We start from the raw sequence: 17,560 nt of genomic DNA, 5'->3' as shown, positions 1-17,560 counted from the left end.
TGTTCTATCTTCAATAAGCGTAATAACACAATAAAAAAAATGTGCTTTAAATAGTTAACAAGAGTATGTGACACATTCACAAAACTCACCTCGTTACTCGATAATTAATAGATCAATAATAGGCAGATCTATAACAACAATCTTTCTTAAAATACTTCAAAATAATGTATTCTAATAAGTTCAGTGGTAATGTCATACAATTCACCTAGTGAACCATGGTATAGAAACATTTATTCTCAAAAAAATCTTATCACACACTTAAGATGACCTTAAAACGTATTACAAAGCACTGCATTCTCTACTTGTTATCGATTGGTAAATACGTGTTAGTTACGTAATTTTTATATATTCACATGCATTACCTGTAGACGAATATTTTCTATAAATAACATTTATTAATTTTTAGAAAATACTGTCAGTCATGCGCATAAAGTTTTGTCGGAAATACCTCTGGTTAGCGACCATTACTGGAATTTACAAGCGGAAACAGTTTTAAAAGCTGCCAATTGATATGATGTGGCTTCTTTTTATGATTGATTGGTAAATTACATTGTTATATGATCCTCGACTACTTTATTTATATTGAGTCATTTTTCATAGTGTACATATTCAATGTCAAAGTGCTTCTTTGTGTGGTTCTGTGAATTTTATACACCACATAAATCAACAATTAACTAAACACAAACCAGTGCATTATGAAACGCCTTACGGTGATCAGCCTTCACATAACTAACTAAACATTGCTAAATACGTAACAAAAAACGAACAGCCTAGTGTTAGCTGATAAATTTAAACGAAAAGCATTTATAGCAGATAGACAACAAAAACGAAAATACAATCAATGTGTAGTGGTAAAGTGCACAAATAATGTGGGGGTGAATCTGAACATTAATGTCAATGTTCAAGCTTTACCTAACATGGGACAGTGATGTAACCAAACGTCATCTATTCATACTGTAAAACATGTTTAAATGTCTTGACAGATCAAATCGGCCACTAGCACAAACATATAGTTTACAAGAATACTCATGGTTACTTAAAGCTACTGCTTGGCCCAATGTCATCTGAAAGATAAACATTTTACATCAAAACATTCACGATGTACTTAGATATCAACAAATTCACTTCCAACAAATAATCCCTTTTGTGCAGTATATCAATTCATAAGTATCACATGTAAACTGGAGTAAAATAAAATATCAATAAATCTAAAGAGCAATATGATGAATTAATGATTACATTATTGAAATTTAGATCTTTCCACAATGTTTAAAATTGAAAGGCCAAATTATACATATGCACTTTCATAGGTCTATTATCTGTTGATACCTGTATATTGGCATTGCACTAGGTCATGTTTTCTCTGATGGTTATAACGTCTCTAAACTAAATCCATTGGATGTTGAATGTCTACAAATTAATAATTTTGTCTTAGATGCATGATTTTTTTATTATTTGTTATTGGCTATGAACTATGTTCATAGCTCTCAGATCTGTACTATTGTTAAATTAATGATCAAACTATTGAAAATTAGATCTTTCGCCAATGATTTCAATTTGGAAGGCCTAATAATACATATTCACTTTCATAAATCTACAATCTGTCGATACCTGTATCTTAGCATTGCACAAGGTATTGTTTGTCTTTGACTGTTTATGACGTCTTGAAACTATATCCATTGGATGTGGAATGTGAACTGATTGATAATTTAGTCTTAGATGTTTATTATTTGTAATTGGCTTTGAACTATCTCATGTATCTGTCGGTAACTCTCAGATCTGTACTTAGTGTCTTTTTGTCGTTGGGATGTACAAGTACCCGGCCATGTCCATTCTGTGTTTCTGTTAGATGTATTTCTATTTGTTTCCATCTGATGTGTTAAGATTTTGTTAAACTTTTTTGGATAGTTCGATCTTATTGTGTACTATTACTTCACTGTCCCAGATTGGGGGAGATTTGGGATCCAACATGTTTAAACCAACCACATTCTGTTTGTATGTGCATGTCCCAAGTCCAGAGTTAATAGTTCAGTGGTTGTGATTTGTTGCTGTACTGTGATACTTATTTGTGTTAGTTCATTTTTGTACATTATATGAGACATTATTTTCTTCGTTTGAAGTTTTTCACATTTGTAATTTCGAAACTTTCTACTGCAGACTATGTGGTTTTCCTCTGCTCATTATTAATGTTTTTACGGTGTCCTATAATGATTGTTAGTACCTGTGTCATTTTGTCTAATGTGAAGAGTTGTCTTTTTTGCAACCAAAGTACTTTTTTATATAACCGTTTTATATTGATATTATAATTCAATAGATGTATAAACAACATACAGTGCGGTATACCGTTTGTTGTGAGACCTCTGCAGGTAAAGTCACACTTTTAAAAGAGATGTTTTTTAAATGGATATTGAAATCCATTATGTTTGGGTTTTCTTTTGCAGCAGGACACGCACATCCCTTTGAATGATATACGGTACTGTTAATGTATACCCTTAACACTTTTCAGAATTGCATTCAATTTGGTAAAAACAGTTAACTCTTCGCCTTTATGTTTTTTTACACAAAAACTTGTACTTTAATATCGCTGTAATATTGGTTGAAATACATTGTAGAGTCTGTTGAGAACTAGGTATGGCAGCTACAGATAATGTCAATCGTTATGTTGGTGTGGGACTATCACCAGAAGATTTTCTCCCAGAACCTCCATCTGAAGACTGGGAATTAAATATACTTCTAGATGACATTGCTCAGGGGATTACTGAAGAAGATCTCAAACGATTAAAATCATATTGTATAGGTAAAATAGAACTAAATAAGCTAAAATTGTTAAAATTTATTTGCTAATTACCTTGTTATAAGAGAGAAGACGTTATTAAAGTCAAAATATATTTTATTGGCGAAGTAAGATCATGGCTTCTGTCGGTTACCAACCCACAAACAAAGGGTCTTTGGGCAACCGTAAATAAAATGCAAATAAAATAGATAAATAAAATTCAAAATTCAAATAAAAACTAAAATGAAATGAAAATTTTGAAATAATGGGGTGCTGAATTGAACCCTGGCAACAGATGTCCAAAATCAACATGAGAAATTTCGTTTGAGGTGAAAATAAAGATAACCTGGATTAATGTTCTAAATGAAATAATAATACAGTGATAAATCAAGTTCATCGGTACTGGTGCAGCCTATAAAGTCCGCCCTAGTGATGAACTCTTCTAAAAGACTGTCATAACATTATTTATCGATTCACTATGACTGTTAATCCGTTATCACTCGTCAGATGGACGGCATAATGTGGTTAATTGTGTTTATAGACTGGCGAAGAGTTGTAAATCCAGAAGCCGTGACAGGAGTTCTATGTTGAGGTTAAAAACAAGCAGAAATCTGTAAAATAAGACATAAAACAGCAGTATCGAAAAAATATAAGAGGAGGGATGGGTGGGTTTACAATAATTATGCGTAAAATAAACTCAACAATCTGACCTTAGATATATATAGTTACTTCCTAGCAGACCGTGCATTCAAAATATTGTGAGGAGTGCTTTAGCTGGTAAAATTGATATGCCGTGTAATCGAATTAAGACATGCGCGTTACATTGACCTGTGCATGAACTGTAGCAAGTCTTGTCTTCCTCTGATAACGTGATTTAACGGTCAAGCCCTTTAAATCGAATTATAAGAGAGAAGACGTTATTAAAGTCAAAATATATTTTATTGGCGAAGTAAGATCATGGCTTCTGTCGGTTACCAACCCACAAACAAAGGGTCTTTGGGCAACCGTAAATAAAATGCAAATAAAATAGATAAATAAAATTCAAAATTCAAATAAAAACTAAAATGAAATGAAAATTTTGAAATAATGGGGTGCTGAATTGAACCCTGGCAACAGATGTCCAAAATCAACATGAGAAATTTCGTTTGAGGTGAAAATAAAGATAACCTGGATTAATGTTCTAAATGAAATAATAATACAGTGATAAATCAAGTTCATCGGTACTGGTGCAGCCTATAAAGTCCGCCACTAAACAAGTTCAAAAACACTGATTTCACAAAGTATGTTTTGGAACTTGTTACCGCCAACCAGTACCATACATTGAGAGTCGATATAACAGATAACTCTGACTGTTATATTGTGTAATAACAAGAATCTGACCGCAGTAACTACTAGCTAACAGATTCCCGAAGCCAATAACCTACTTCGCCGTTTGATAGACAATAAATAGATGAAAATAGATAATAGCATAAATTAAGATTGTAACTTGTATAAAATTAGATAGCTTTCAAATCTGACAAATAACATATTCCTTCTCACTGTAGTTTGGTTCAATCACTTATTTGGAATCTTGTGCTTGTATTGCAATCGTGGTAACATTTGAACAAAGCAAATTTGACTAAGGTAACAAATCTTGGAGAAAATCAAATCGCTTATAAGTTAGGACCTATCGTATAGAACGGTTGTCCGATGTCATGTTCATTTTAGTGGATTACTTAATATTGCAGGGCCCTTCAAAAATGAGCATACGATTAGTTTATCTCTTTACTTAAAGTGCCCCATAACACTTTGACCTTGCTAAAAAATTGTGATACGAAAATGTATAAGAGAACACAAAAATAAGTAACTACAAACTTCCGAGCAACAACGAAGTTTTGGTGATTGAAAATCCCACTTTCCAAGCACGCTTTTGGAAACATGAAATATCTTAAATTGACAATCAATCAATAATCAGCTCTAGATTGGTAATTTACAATATAGAAAAATAAATAAAATTGATATGATAACAGATAAAAAATATTTGACTTGCCAACTGTTATATGTATGTTTGTAATCAGATATATGGTTGATACTTTTTATATTACCATTGGCTGAATTCTACTTTTATTATCAGAAAATAAACTAGAAGATCTGACATGAACTATTTTTAAACTTAATAGCGTGGTCGTAAACAGCTATATACCACCTTACAGCATTCACCAATAAACATAGTCCATACAGTATAATAGCAACAAAGGGTCCCGGCAAACAAGAAAACAAAGCCATATTTTAGTATAAATCAATTTAAACGTACAACAAGTATAAAAGACTGCGACACACTACAAGTTTGTGAGAATTTATCCCTACCGTAACCGGGGACATTGGTTAACAACACAAAATGAAACAAAGTTGAGGTAGGTTTAACTCATTAGCTAGACACAAAACACAATACACAACTAACAAATAGACTAAAGACATCAAGTACCCACCTAAGAGTACTCGCAGTTACTGAAAGCATGTTCAGAGTCAATTCAAACTAGTTAATGAATCTTGTTGCCTAGACAAAAACTTTTAAAACTGAGGTGCAGTTAAGACCCCCCAAAAATTTGACTCTAAAAATAGCCGATGGAGAATAAGCCGTCTTAGGGGCGCTCGTCAATACGGCATTAAAACTTTTATCGTGTAATATTTTGTTTTGTTTGTTTAATTTTGTTTTTGTTTATTGTTTTGTTTTTGTTTTGTTTGCTTTTGTTTTGTTTGTTTTTGTTTTGTTTGTTTTTGTTTTGTTTTGTTTTTGTTTTATTGCATATCATTAGTATGGCGTTCGACAACAATTATTATGCCAAATCATTTATGACTGCTTACAAAAAACTAGTATTCTCTAATAAACGTATATACATAAAATTCCATGTATAACTGTTCACAGTATTTAACCCAATTACGTTGTTTCTCTTTCAGATAACAAAATCGTACTAATTAGCAATTTTATAGTCTGGGATATACGCAACTTTAATATCTATACTACAAAAGCAATAAAATCAATGCATCACCTAACTAATTTGAACTTTTCTTGACCTCTGTAATGATATACATAAGATTAAAGAAAACTATTAACCCAGACAAAAACTCGCTTAAGTTGTAAATTTATATCAACAATTTTCAGACGATAATTTATCAGAGATCTACGCATCTGGTAATACAGTTTGTAAACGTAACTTGCAGAAGTGTATACTATTTCTGCTCTAATCGTTATTAGTGTTAATTAAAAGATTATAATTGCCAGTGAGACAACTATCCACTTGAAAGTACAAATGAAGTAAATGTAAGCAAATATAGTCAACCTTACGGCTTTCAACAATGAGAAAAACCCATACCATATAGTCTGCTATTAGAGGTCCCGACATGGAAAATATAAAACATTTCAATCGAGAAAACTAACGGCCTAATTTATAACAAAGCAGTTTACGAAAAACAAATATGACAGACATAGACCAACGAAGCCTTTTTCCAAGTATAGTAGTAAAAATATCTTGCCTTGCTGATCAATTTTCTAAAATTTGAGGCTAATGGAAACTTTAAAGTTAAAAATGCCCAAGTGGATCCCGAATTAATAGCTACTAGTTCCACTCATATGAAAAATCCAATATAAAAGCTAGTTTAAACAAACCCCGAAAAAAAACAATAAAGATTCGTGACTTGAACGTCAAAACACATGGCAATACTATTTTCAGCTTATGTAAATATTTGAAAATCAACAATTGATTATCTTGTCCATTACATGTAACATTTTATTTTTCTGGGCACGATTAAAACGTGCGCAAAAAAGCTTTATGAGTCATGACGGTTTACCCTTGTGCAAGACCTTAGTTTTGATCACATTATTTATACATAATACAGACAGGGCATGAATGATTTGTTGTGATCATGGTACATGAATAATATCCATAGATCTAAATCAACTGGTCCCCAATTACAAGACTGTGAAATTGCTTTCCTTAACCGAAACAGCTGGTTTCCAACTTATGACCTGAACCCTGCTAGCTCCAAGTCTTCTTTGCTCTCTTGCCTAATTAAAATTGGTTGTCAAATAAATATCTGATATAAAATGCATCATCATTGATATTTTGTTGATGAATTTTTATATACCTGCGAGATACCATTTATTTTTATATTTATACTTTATATTAAGTAGTGCAGATTTAGTTTCTGAAATTAGTGAAATGAATCTCTCTTTTATAAAAATGCGTGAAAATAAATCAAATTTAGGTATACTTGTGGTCAGAGTGATAAAAAGAGAAAAATGTAAAAATTCCTTCGTGATATATACACATACTAAAAATATGCACTGAATATAAAATGACTTGCGGGACTATACCTTCTCAGTGTAATTATAAAATAAATCAATGTTGAAATGTTTTCTAATCGTGGTGAGATATATAGATAAGAAACCAATTAACTAAATCAATCTTATTCTTATTCGTGGTATGGTCTCTCATAGTAAAAAGCAATCCGGATCAATATAGTATCCGCCATTTAGAATCGTTTTCTTATTATGCTCGAAATGTTACTACTCAAATCAATGCTAAAGCTAAAAATGTCATGTACTGAATTAGTTACATTAAAATTAAAGAATAAAAGATGTACCTTTTTTATTGATGTATTTAGATAAGGCATACTGCCACTTCTCTGACTGACATACATAAAAATGATCCTGCTGATGAATGAAATAATCCTAGATAACAAATTTCAGGTTCTGTTTCCGATGCGTAGCTATTTGACCTCACAGGTGGCTAAAGCCGTTTTCTTTACCCCAATTATAACACCTCTTTTAACGCCTTTACTTCTCAGGCATCACAAACCTTACAATAAATGTCAATATGAACAAATATAATTAAAATAATATACAACTATACAAATCCTTGATTTTATACACTAAATAAATATCAAAATGTGTGCAATGAAATTTGCATTTATAACCGAAAAAACAGTCGGTTATAAAGACATTACTTCAAAATATGAATGAATATTATTTGAAATAAATATTAAATATAAATATCAGAGACATATTGTATTATATGTCGCTGTATACATGTATGTGCAACGCAATTTGGCTGACTGAAAAATAATCGGTTATAAAGACATTACTGTAGCTGCCGTATCAAATTTTATCAACTAGTTTCTTTTAACGGATGCTCAACTTTGAAATATAATTTACGATTTACTGCTGTCCTAAACACGCTAAAGAACAATAAATGATACCATAAATTAATTATTGCATTTGATGGTGTTAATGTCTCACAAGAAACCCCATTATTAAATAATAGTTAAGCATACCTGATAATGGAACATTACCATTTTAATCTGCATTACGAAATGTAAATTGAATAGAAATACCTGGAACCTAGTTTTCATATTTTAATACCTCGATAAAAAGATACAAAAATATCAATATAACTGGAATTAGAAATTATGCGAATCAAAAATTTATTATACAATCATAAAAATAAATTAAAATAAATTCGCTCGTATTATAATAACTTTAGACAAAGATTTGTATACTATATATAAATCCTTGCTTTAGTAAATTGTCCAATAATTTATGAATTATCAAATTGAATGTGACCGATTTGAAATTAATTAATCAATAATCAGTTGAAATTGAAAAATTATTAAGATAAGTATTTACAATAATTATGCGTAAAATAAACTCAACAATCTGACCTTAGATATATATAGTTACTTCCTAGCAGACCGTGCATTCAAAATATTGTGAGGAGTGCTTTAGCTGGTAAAATTGATATGCCGTGTAATCGAATTAAGACATGCGCGTTACATTGACCTGTGCATGAACTGTAGCAAGTCTTGTCTTCCTCTGATAACGTGATTTAACGGTCAAGCCCTTTAAATCGAATTATTTGAAAAAAAGCTGGGAGAATTTGATAGCTATATATATAGGATATATATTTTTTTCTACTCAGTGAATTTTATGACATAAGTAGTGGGTTTTTTTAATTAGGTTTTTGTAAGCATTTTGGAATATGTGTTACAATTTCAATCTCATTTTCTATGACCATGTAGGACATTTGCTGCACTAACACTAATGTATTCAGGCAAAATTCTAAAAAATCGAATGTTATAATGTGTTTATCGTATAAACCCTCTTACCTGTTATTATTTTACTTTTTTACTCATTAAGGTGGACCTGGTAAACGAACTCTTTCGGAAATGAAAGATGCTATGGATCTTTTTACACATTTACGACAGACTCGTCGTCTAACAAGAGACAACATCATTGTACTTCAATCGATGCTGTTTCATTTACACAGAAGAGACTTACAGAAAAAGGTTCTTGAATATGCGAGAAGGCTTGGAAACGTGTTACACTTCTATAACCCAACGGACCAACCAGGTAGTTTTTTATTTCTTCTTTTTTTTTTAACTGGCGATTGGGTTCCTAATGTGAGGGTTTGACATCTTTTTTTACATCTGTGTTTAAGTTATATCAATTTCATGAATTTATTTTGATGTTTCATATATATTTGGAAAAAACATACTGAACAAAGTTAATACAAAATAACAATGTACATTTCTTGCATATTTATGCACAAAGCTTGTCGAACTCAGTTTTCATTTCATATACAGGAACCATTTAAAGTGGATTTTTGTTAGCTTTTGGATAATGAAATAAAAGTTAAAGAAAGGAATTTTGAATCAATTTACTGTACTGCATCTTGTGAAATATTTTTCAGAACTGGCTAAATGCACCAAAAATATTCGCTTAAATGTGTTTGTTTCGCGCATAAATCAATAGAAAATGTTAAAAATTTCTCAAATCCGTTGCATTCATGTGAAGAATCTTTATTTCTAGAAAACGGCTACCAACATTTGACAGTCCATGTAGAAGGAAGCGTCAATTTTGACAGAATCAAATTAGAGAAACTTAGAGATGGAGTTGCTAGACTTTTATGCATTCCTCCTCAATTTGTTGTTGTAGATGGCATTGAACCAGGCAACAGTTTTCTGATAACATTTTCAATTGCAGAAGAGTATATTGATTTTGTTTTTGAAATGCAGCAAGGCGATTCAGATTACATTATAGCCGAAGGTGTCGACTTTGTAAAAGTTAGAGAAAAAGTAGTCGACCTTAAATGTAAGATATTTTGCACTCTATGAGTTATATGCATGCTTTACGTATAAATTGTGGATATCTGTATGCCATCTTTTACCAATATCAACAAACTGATACAATTAGGGTTACATTTGATGATTGTAAAAAAAGGGCTTGTTTTAAGATAAGTCATTGGTTATGTTTTAAGACGGAGGTATATTGGCATAACAATTTAAGTTGCATACAAGTATGTATTTTTAGTAATTCTCTAAAGAGGCTTTGATTTATTATCGTTAAATTCGCGATATATTTCAATTTACTATTTCGTTCATATAAACGTAGTTTATCTATTTGCAATCATTAGATTCATACCATTAGTTCTAATGCTGCAAAAATATCAATATCTTAGGAAAATAGATATCGAAATGAATGGAGATAATCGGATGTATAGATGTATGTAAGTACATACATCGGTATCGTTTTTCTTAAATCTTTCATCTGTACTGAGACATAAGTACAATACCAGAAATTATTAAAAAAAACAGTATGTAGACATTCACTTTATATTATTATACCTACAGCTATAGTGCAAATTCAAACATCTAAAAATAATTCAGATAATGCCAACTTTCATGAATTATTCAGTAATCATCTTAAGATACCATTTTTGTGTCTTATTGTTACCGTCACAAATGCGATTGTCAAGATATCTTCCAAAACTACAATATGACACACTGTATAAAATATGGATTCCTTAACAAGTAATAACATTAACGGTACCAATTTTCTTGCACCAGATGCGCATTTCGACAATACATGTCTCTTCAGTGATGCTCGTTGCCAAAATACTTGAAATCCAAAACTTATATAAAAGATGAAGAGCTATAATCCAAAAGGTCCAAAAAGTATAGCCAAATAAAGTAAAATGTATAACATTATATTGAGAAATGAGTAGAACTTATTTAAGAGATTATGCAAAATTATAGAGTTCATAAATCATCTAGTTTTACGATCAGAACAATGAAGAACTAACAAACTTACTAGATGCCCATTTTAATTCAACGTGGTCAGATGTTTTCATTTAGCAATATTGTGAATTTCTCTCAGTCAAACATAGTTCTGTAAGTTAAATATTCCATTTGTTAAACGTTCAACTGTTAAACTAACCCAAAAAAGCATAACAATAAAAGAGTAACAATACTAAAAAGAAATAAAGATATGAGTGACCAGATACAACATGACAAATTGACAAATACCAAAATGCATTCTACATGAATACAATGAATCATATGCATTGTTTAAATATATAATCTAGCTCTAGTAGAATATTCGGTAGATTCGCCATATGAAAAAATAAAGGGAATATTCTGATCATATCTTGCAGTTGAAGCAAACTCATGTTATGCAAAAATACCCGATGTATTACATATACGTTACAGGAAAAACATTTTGCAGTTACTCATTTCTTTTTTAACTTTTGTTGAAATGAAACGGACTACATATCAAAAACTATTTTCATTTTTGATCATCTTAGGCCTGTATTGTTCTATCTACAAAATGCATGTTTATATTTTGTCAAATTCACAATTTATATACGGTTATTATATACGTTTTATAACTGCATTCTTAACATGAGTCTTTAAAAAAAACATTAACAAAAAAATGTTCTAATGCGCATTATAAACTTTTGTATTAATGCATAACCAAAAACATTTCTGTTATATATAGTGGTACTAAGTGTTTATGAGTCAGTTGTTTGTTTCTATTGTGACTCATCTACAACGTTTTTGTGATACCACATAATCTTATTAGATAGAAACTTTTATATTTTGCCAGGCCTACAGAAAGAACAATCGAGAGAAGACGTCCTGGCAATAAAGCATGAAATGCAGTCATTTACAAAAAGAATTCGAGTTTTGGAATCAGATTTAGATGGTAGTCAGGCTCAACTGATTAAAGTGGAAAGAGAAAAGAAGTTGTATGAAACTGAAAATTCTAAATTAAAACAAACTTGTCAGACAAATGCGTTTATATCAACCATGGTCCAAACATTGTGGTATTATGTGCTTTATATCAAAATCTTCAAACCATTTGAAAAACTTTCTACGAAGGCAGCATGTGCTTATTTTCATGTTATGCTTAAGGAAACGCGACGACTAAACTATGATTCCAATGTTCTGAGAGAGTTGATAGAAGCTAATTCAATGATGATAAAAGCAAAAGTTTCAGAAGATACGTGTATTCGCTTTACGAGGTGCAATATACAACTTCAAGCAATGGCGTCAAAGATTCATTTCTTGGAATATGAAAAAGAAAAACTTGCTTTTTATCTGAAAATTGGAGAGCATGCTCCTATTTTGTCTCAGAAAGAAGACTTTTGGTTGCAAACACTAGAAAGATCTTTCTTTCAACCAGGAATGCCAATGTCTGGTTATTTCACAGGTAATATTGATGAGATTACTTTATAAATAAGAGTCTGTGGTATGCGTTCCCAAGAGACAACGCCCCATCCAAGTAACAATGCATTATAAAAGTTCAACAATTATTTGTCAGTTATTTTTTTCTGTAATAAACTGATCCTGCTTTTTATTGGTTGAAATAATTCATAAATAAATAGAGATATCAAAGGGTTATTTAAAGCGATAAGGGTCAGTCACTGTTCACAAATATTCGTTTTGTATGTTTAAAAAAGACATAACTCTCACATTGAATGATATACATTACAAGAAAATGTCGAAAGTATAGAAATTTGACATACTTAAGTTGCTGTTAAAACTCACAAACACGTTACATCATTGTATCAAGGGCATACGATACAGTTACAGGAGAGGTAAGGGCATACTATACAGTTATAGAGGAGGTAATGACGTTGCTAACGTAAAATGTTATTTTTGCGACGTCAAACTGTGACATATCGGCGGAAAATGCGTTTTTGGAACATTTGGTTTCGTTTTGCAGGGAGATTATGTGAACCAAATTTTATAATCTGTAAATTTTTTAACAAAAAACAATTTGTGTGTGTGTTTTTATCTTTTAAAACAAAAAAAATATGACTTTCTTTCGAAAAGGGAAAATACGGCGACAAATCCGAATTTTGAACAAATATACAAAATTTCTACCTCATTTAACTAAAGAAGTAGAACATAAAGGTCTCTTTTTTATTGCATATTTGATTTAATTAGGCAAACAATAGCTTATATGGAAACTTTCATCAAACTGTAAATACATGATCAAAACTGTTTCGTATGCCCTTTAAATAAACAGGATAGTATCTTGTGTTAATGTGATACTTTACGTTATCAAAGTAGATTAAAGGTGACGAAAATGTGATCATTGTTAAAACCAAGGGAAAATATCCTTCAATGAACGACACAGATCAACGACGACGCGATCTCCAATCTTTGTACATCAATTTGTTAAGAAGCAATACGTATTATGTTTAAATTTCATTTTCATTGGTACATTAATACTTTTTTTTAATTTGTAAATAAAATTGAGAATGGAAATGGGGAATGTGTTAAAGAGACAACAACCGGACCATAGAACAGATAATAGCAGAAGGTCACCAACAGGTCTTCAATGCAGAAAGAAACTCCAGCACCCGGAGGCGTCCTTCGGCTGGCCCCTAAACAAATATATATATACTTGTTCAGTGATAATTAATGTAGCTCATTTGTGGGCTAAATGTCACTTTTCATCAGCTTACATTTTACTTGTATCAATTTCTTAAACGCCATTTCATATTGTTTGTTCGGCGTATAATCGTTAATTCCATTGTTATTCCTATTTCAAATTTTCTAGCGACAATTGAACTTTCCGATCCAGATCTTCATATTATATTGACAAAGCTGTCTAAAGAACTATCAAAAAAAGAGAGAAACATCTTGCTACAAGTCTTGCCAGACGGGGAAAAGAGAAAAATAGAAAAAATGCCAAACACCTTATTACATTCACTTTGGGAAAAAGAGAAACAAAGTTCAAATGGTCGAACAAATTTAGGTGAGTTTTATTACTTAATATGTAAAAATGACAGTTCTGTTTTATGTTGTGAAACCTTAAGGCAGTGTTGAAAACTATATATTTATTATCATTCAACTTGTTAGACTATTACATAGGAGGATTTCTTCGCATTTTCAAAGACCGAACTTTGTAGGAAATTATGAATATAAACAATATATAACCTTCGTACTGTCGAGTGAATAATGAAAACAATCTAGAAAATAGTCCAATGAAGACCATTACACTGGATAAAAGTATGTTACTAACTAAAATTACAAAAGCATCATTTAAAATATTACGCAAATAAAATGGAAAAACAATATGCAATATATTTAAAGAGTATTAGTGCAGTATGATACCAACTGCTGAAAGACCAGAGTTATCTTTCTTCTTACAAACGAATACGTTACCACTGTCAATTCTAACTCAAAAGTCCTTTGTATAGATAATGTATAAATAGTTATCAAGGGTACCAGGATAACAACGTTGTACACCAGACGCGCGTTTTGTCTCCATAAGACTCGTCAGTGACACTCATATCAAAATAGTTATAAAGTCAAAAAATACAAAATTGACAAGCGTTTAGGATCCAACATTCCAAAAAGTTCTGCCAAAAACAGCTAAGGTAATCCATGCCTGGGATAAGAAAATCCTTAGTTTATGCGAAAATTCAAAGTTTTGTAAACAGGAAATTTCTAAAAATGACCACATAATTGATATTCATGTCAACACCGAAGTATTGAAATTACCAATATGATAAAATATGTATTGTTTCAGAACTATTCTAAATATGTACCGGAGAGGTGCATTTGTCATGGTTGTGATAAATTTCCCTAAAAGTTTTTATTTTCTGTTTTCTGATTTTTAATATTCTAAATTTTTGTATTTGGTGTAAAGATATATGGTTTCATGGTATTATGAAAGGAATCAACAGACAAGATTTAATCAATCGATTTCATGAGATGGCTCAATCAACCATGATTCAGCAACCAAGTAAACTAAAAAAACCGAAGATGTCGTCCACTTCTTCAAGATCTCCTGGTCTTCATAAGAGTTTTGAAAGAAGAAAACGCCGTAGAAACAATAGCGGTCCTGGCACGTTTGGAACAGCTAAAACTGATTCTGATCAGTCGTCTGGATTTGGTGATATGAAAGAGGAAAGTGAAAGCAGTTTTACTCAATTCCAGATTCTGAATAAACAGATGCAAAAAATGCAAACCGCATTAGAAACTTTAACAATGAAGTCCAAAGAAGAGTATCAATTTTCACCATTCACAAAAGATACAGAAAGTGCATTCTCGTCCATTCCTTCATACATTTCGAAACCTAAAATATGAATTTGCATCGTGCTTATGCACATTGTTACAATTACTATACATAATCATTGAAACAAGGTCAATTCATTTTTTTTCATAAATATTCACAAACACACATTTTCCATCTAGTTTTATCATGAAAAAAACCACACTGATTTAATTTCTGCCTTTGTAGTAACTATGTCTATTGCGGTTTTGATTTGAATGTAGAATTTGATATAATTCTATGTATGTACTTAATAATCATATGTGCATTGTTGTTACATAATTTTATTCATCAACTATTAAAAAAAAATGTTTTTTATTGGCTGTCCATTATCATTTAAAGAATAGGTATTTGTTTGTAACATAACATGCCAACCAGACCAGAAGGTAGGCGAAATATACAAAGACACATTCAAACTTTTTAGTTGAAAAAAACTGATAACGACATGCCAAAAACAAGACCAAGAAAAACTCATACTTAACCCAATTTAACTGTTTATCTTCTTTTCCAATCATCCTCCAATCGTTAGGAAGACGTTTCTGCCTTAGAAAGAAAATGATATGTCCAAACATGCTAGAGGTAAGGTACAGGTACAACTAAACAAAAAATCATGATACATCGTGTTTATACTAGAAGGTAGATATATCCTGCAAATAAATGTTGATTCCAACCAAATCGTTTCTAAAAATATATTGATTATGCTGTGAATGTCATCTCTGCTCTGTATACTTGAAATTGCCGTGATGTTGCAATGAACAACAGTTACATAATATATGTTTTGCTTTTTTTCCTTTGCGTTAATCGAGTGTATGTAAGGTGATTGCATCGTGAATCAAATCACGATTACGGTATTTTTTCATTACAAACATTGTTATATTCCTTCTTTCTGTCTATCATTTATGAATACATTTGTTATTTAGCCAGGTAAACAGGTCGCTCTCATTTTGCTTACTCTGAAAGACTTAAAGGCAAGTTCGCCGACTTGGCCTAAAAGATGGGATGACAGATATGTTCACTCTTTAACTTTGGGGTAAATAAGCAACGTCTCATTTCTATTGTTGAATATTCCTGTTGATGTAATCACGTAAGGAATTGATATTAAAACGAGTTATCCAGCCCAATCAGTGGCATATTCCAGTATCACAAGCCCAGTAGTCAGGACTTTTTTTGCTGACATGAATTGTCATTGATAAATTTACTGTTTACAAAATTTAGATTTTTTTGAAATACTAAGGCTTTTCTACCTCAGGCATAGATTACCTTCGCTGTATTTGGCAACACTTTTAGGAATTTTGGTCCTCAAAGCTCTTCAACTTCGTACTCTTTTGGCCTTTTAAACTTTTTTGGATTCGAGCGTCACTGGTGAGTCTTTTGTAGACGAAACGCGCGTCTGGCGTATATAAAAATTTAAGCCCTGGTATCTATGATGAGTTTATTTTCAGAGAAAAGCATTTTAGTAACAGTTATATCAATAAAACAACTACCAAACAGGTACTAACATACGTAGATGTGCGAAACTGGAGAACACAGTACTGCCTACGACAACTAGCATACCATATGTATAGTTTGTCATAAAAAGTCATAACACGAACAAATTCAAACCGTCTCTAACGAAAACATTAACGGCGTAACCAATACGTGACAAAATATATCATAGACGAAAACTAACAATTAACTTGATTATTATCATTTTGACTCGAAAACAATAACAAAATCATGAAGGTCATTTTAAAAAGTAATTGCAGCCTCTGAAGAATAGATCATAGCCAATCAACCGATAAATAAATCTAATGAATACTAAGAATGAAGAAATGACGATATTAATCTATAAGAAAAATGCCTAGAACCAATATATCTTAGAGCCATGTATGGCTTTGGTGCATGTCATTTTAATTATATTATTGAATAATTTACACCTATACATATAAAAATGATCAATGTTATAATCAAATCAGTTCCCATCAAAATCCAAAAAGCAAAGAATTCAATAGCAGTCGAAACATCGTGCCATTTAATTGCGTCTTCGGAGTCATTCATTTTAGGGGATGCATTTTCAATCGCACATCCATCTGTGACGTTGGTGTGTTTTTTCTCGTAAGTATCGGATTGAGTCTTATTTCTCCAGCAACACATTCTTCTTTGAAGTTTAACAGCAATTACAAATATTTTAGATTTTTCATTACATTCATGTCTGTGATGTAATCTTAACTGGAATGAATTAACGACAAGAACTAAAATACAGTAACTCAGTTGAATTACGATGTAAATACTAAGGATAGATGTGCTTTCTGAATTGACCGGTAGTTGGGCTGTTATTATTGTTAAAAATACCGCGAACGACAAAAAGACAGTAACTGAATAAGACATTTTCTCGCCTGCATCGGCAGGGATAATAAATA

At 31.3% G+C, this 17,560-nt stretch overlaps 1 protein-coding gene across 1 annotated transcript; it reads left to right on the top strand.

Moving 5' to 3' along the window:
* The first annotated feature begins 424 nt into the window (after positions 1 to 424).
* On the top strand, positions 425 to 15,479 carry LOC134702112 (uncharacterized). The gene is made up of 7 exons (XM_063563207.1): positions 425 to 540; positions 2,613 to 2,797; positions 8,949 to 9,161; positions 9,621 to 9,902; positions 11,697 to 12,302; positions 13,662 to 13,859; positions 14,757 to 15,479. The coding sequence occupies exons 2-7, from the start codon at positions 2,632 to 2,634 to the stop codon at positions 15,194 to 15,196; spliced, it is 1,905 nt and encodes a 634-aa protein (XP_063419277.1). The 5' UTR covers positions 425 to 540; positions 2,613 to 2,631; the 3' UTR covers positions 15,197 to 15,479.
* The last annotated feature ends 2,081 nt before the right edge of the window (positions 15,480 to 17,560 follow it).

The sequence above is a fragment of the Mytilus trossulus genome, unplaced genomic scaffold, assembly GCF_036588685.1.
Source record: "Mytilus trossulus isolate FHL-02 unplaced genomic scaffold, PNRI_Mtr1.1.1.hap1 h1tg000398l__unscaffolded, whole genome shotgun sequence".
Taxonomy (NCBI): Eukaryota; Metazoa; Mollusca; class Bivalvia; order Mytilida; family Mytilidae; genus Mytilus; species Mytilus trossulus.
The sequence above is the reverse complement of the archived record's forward strand: the minus strand, read 5'-3'. Positions and strand labels throughout refer to the sequence as shown.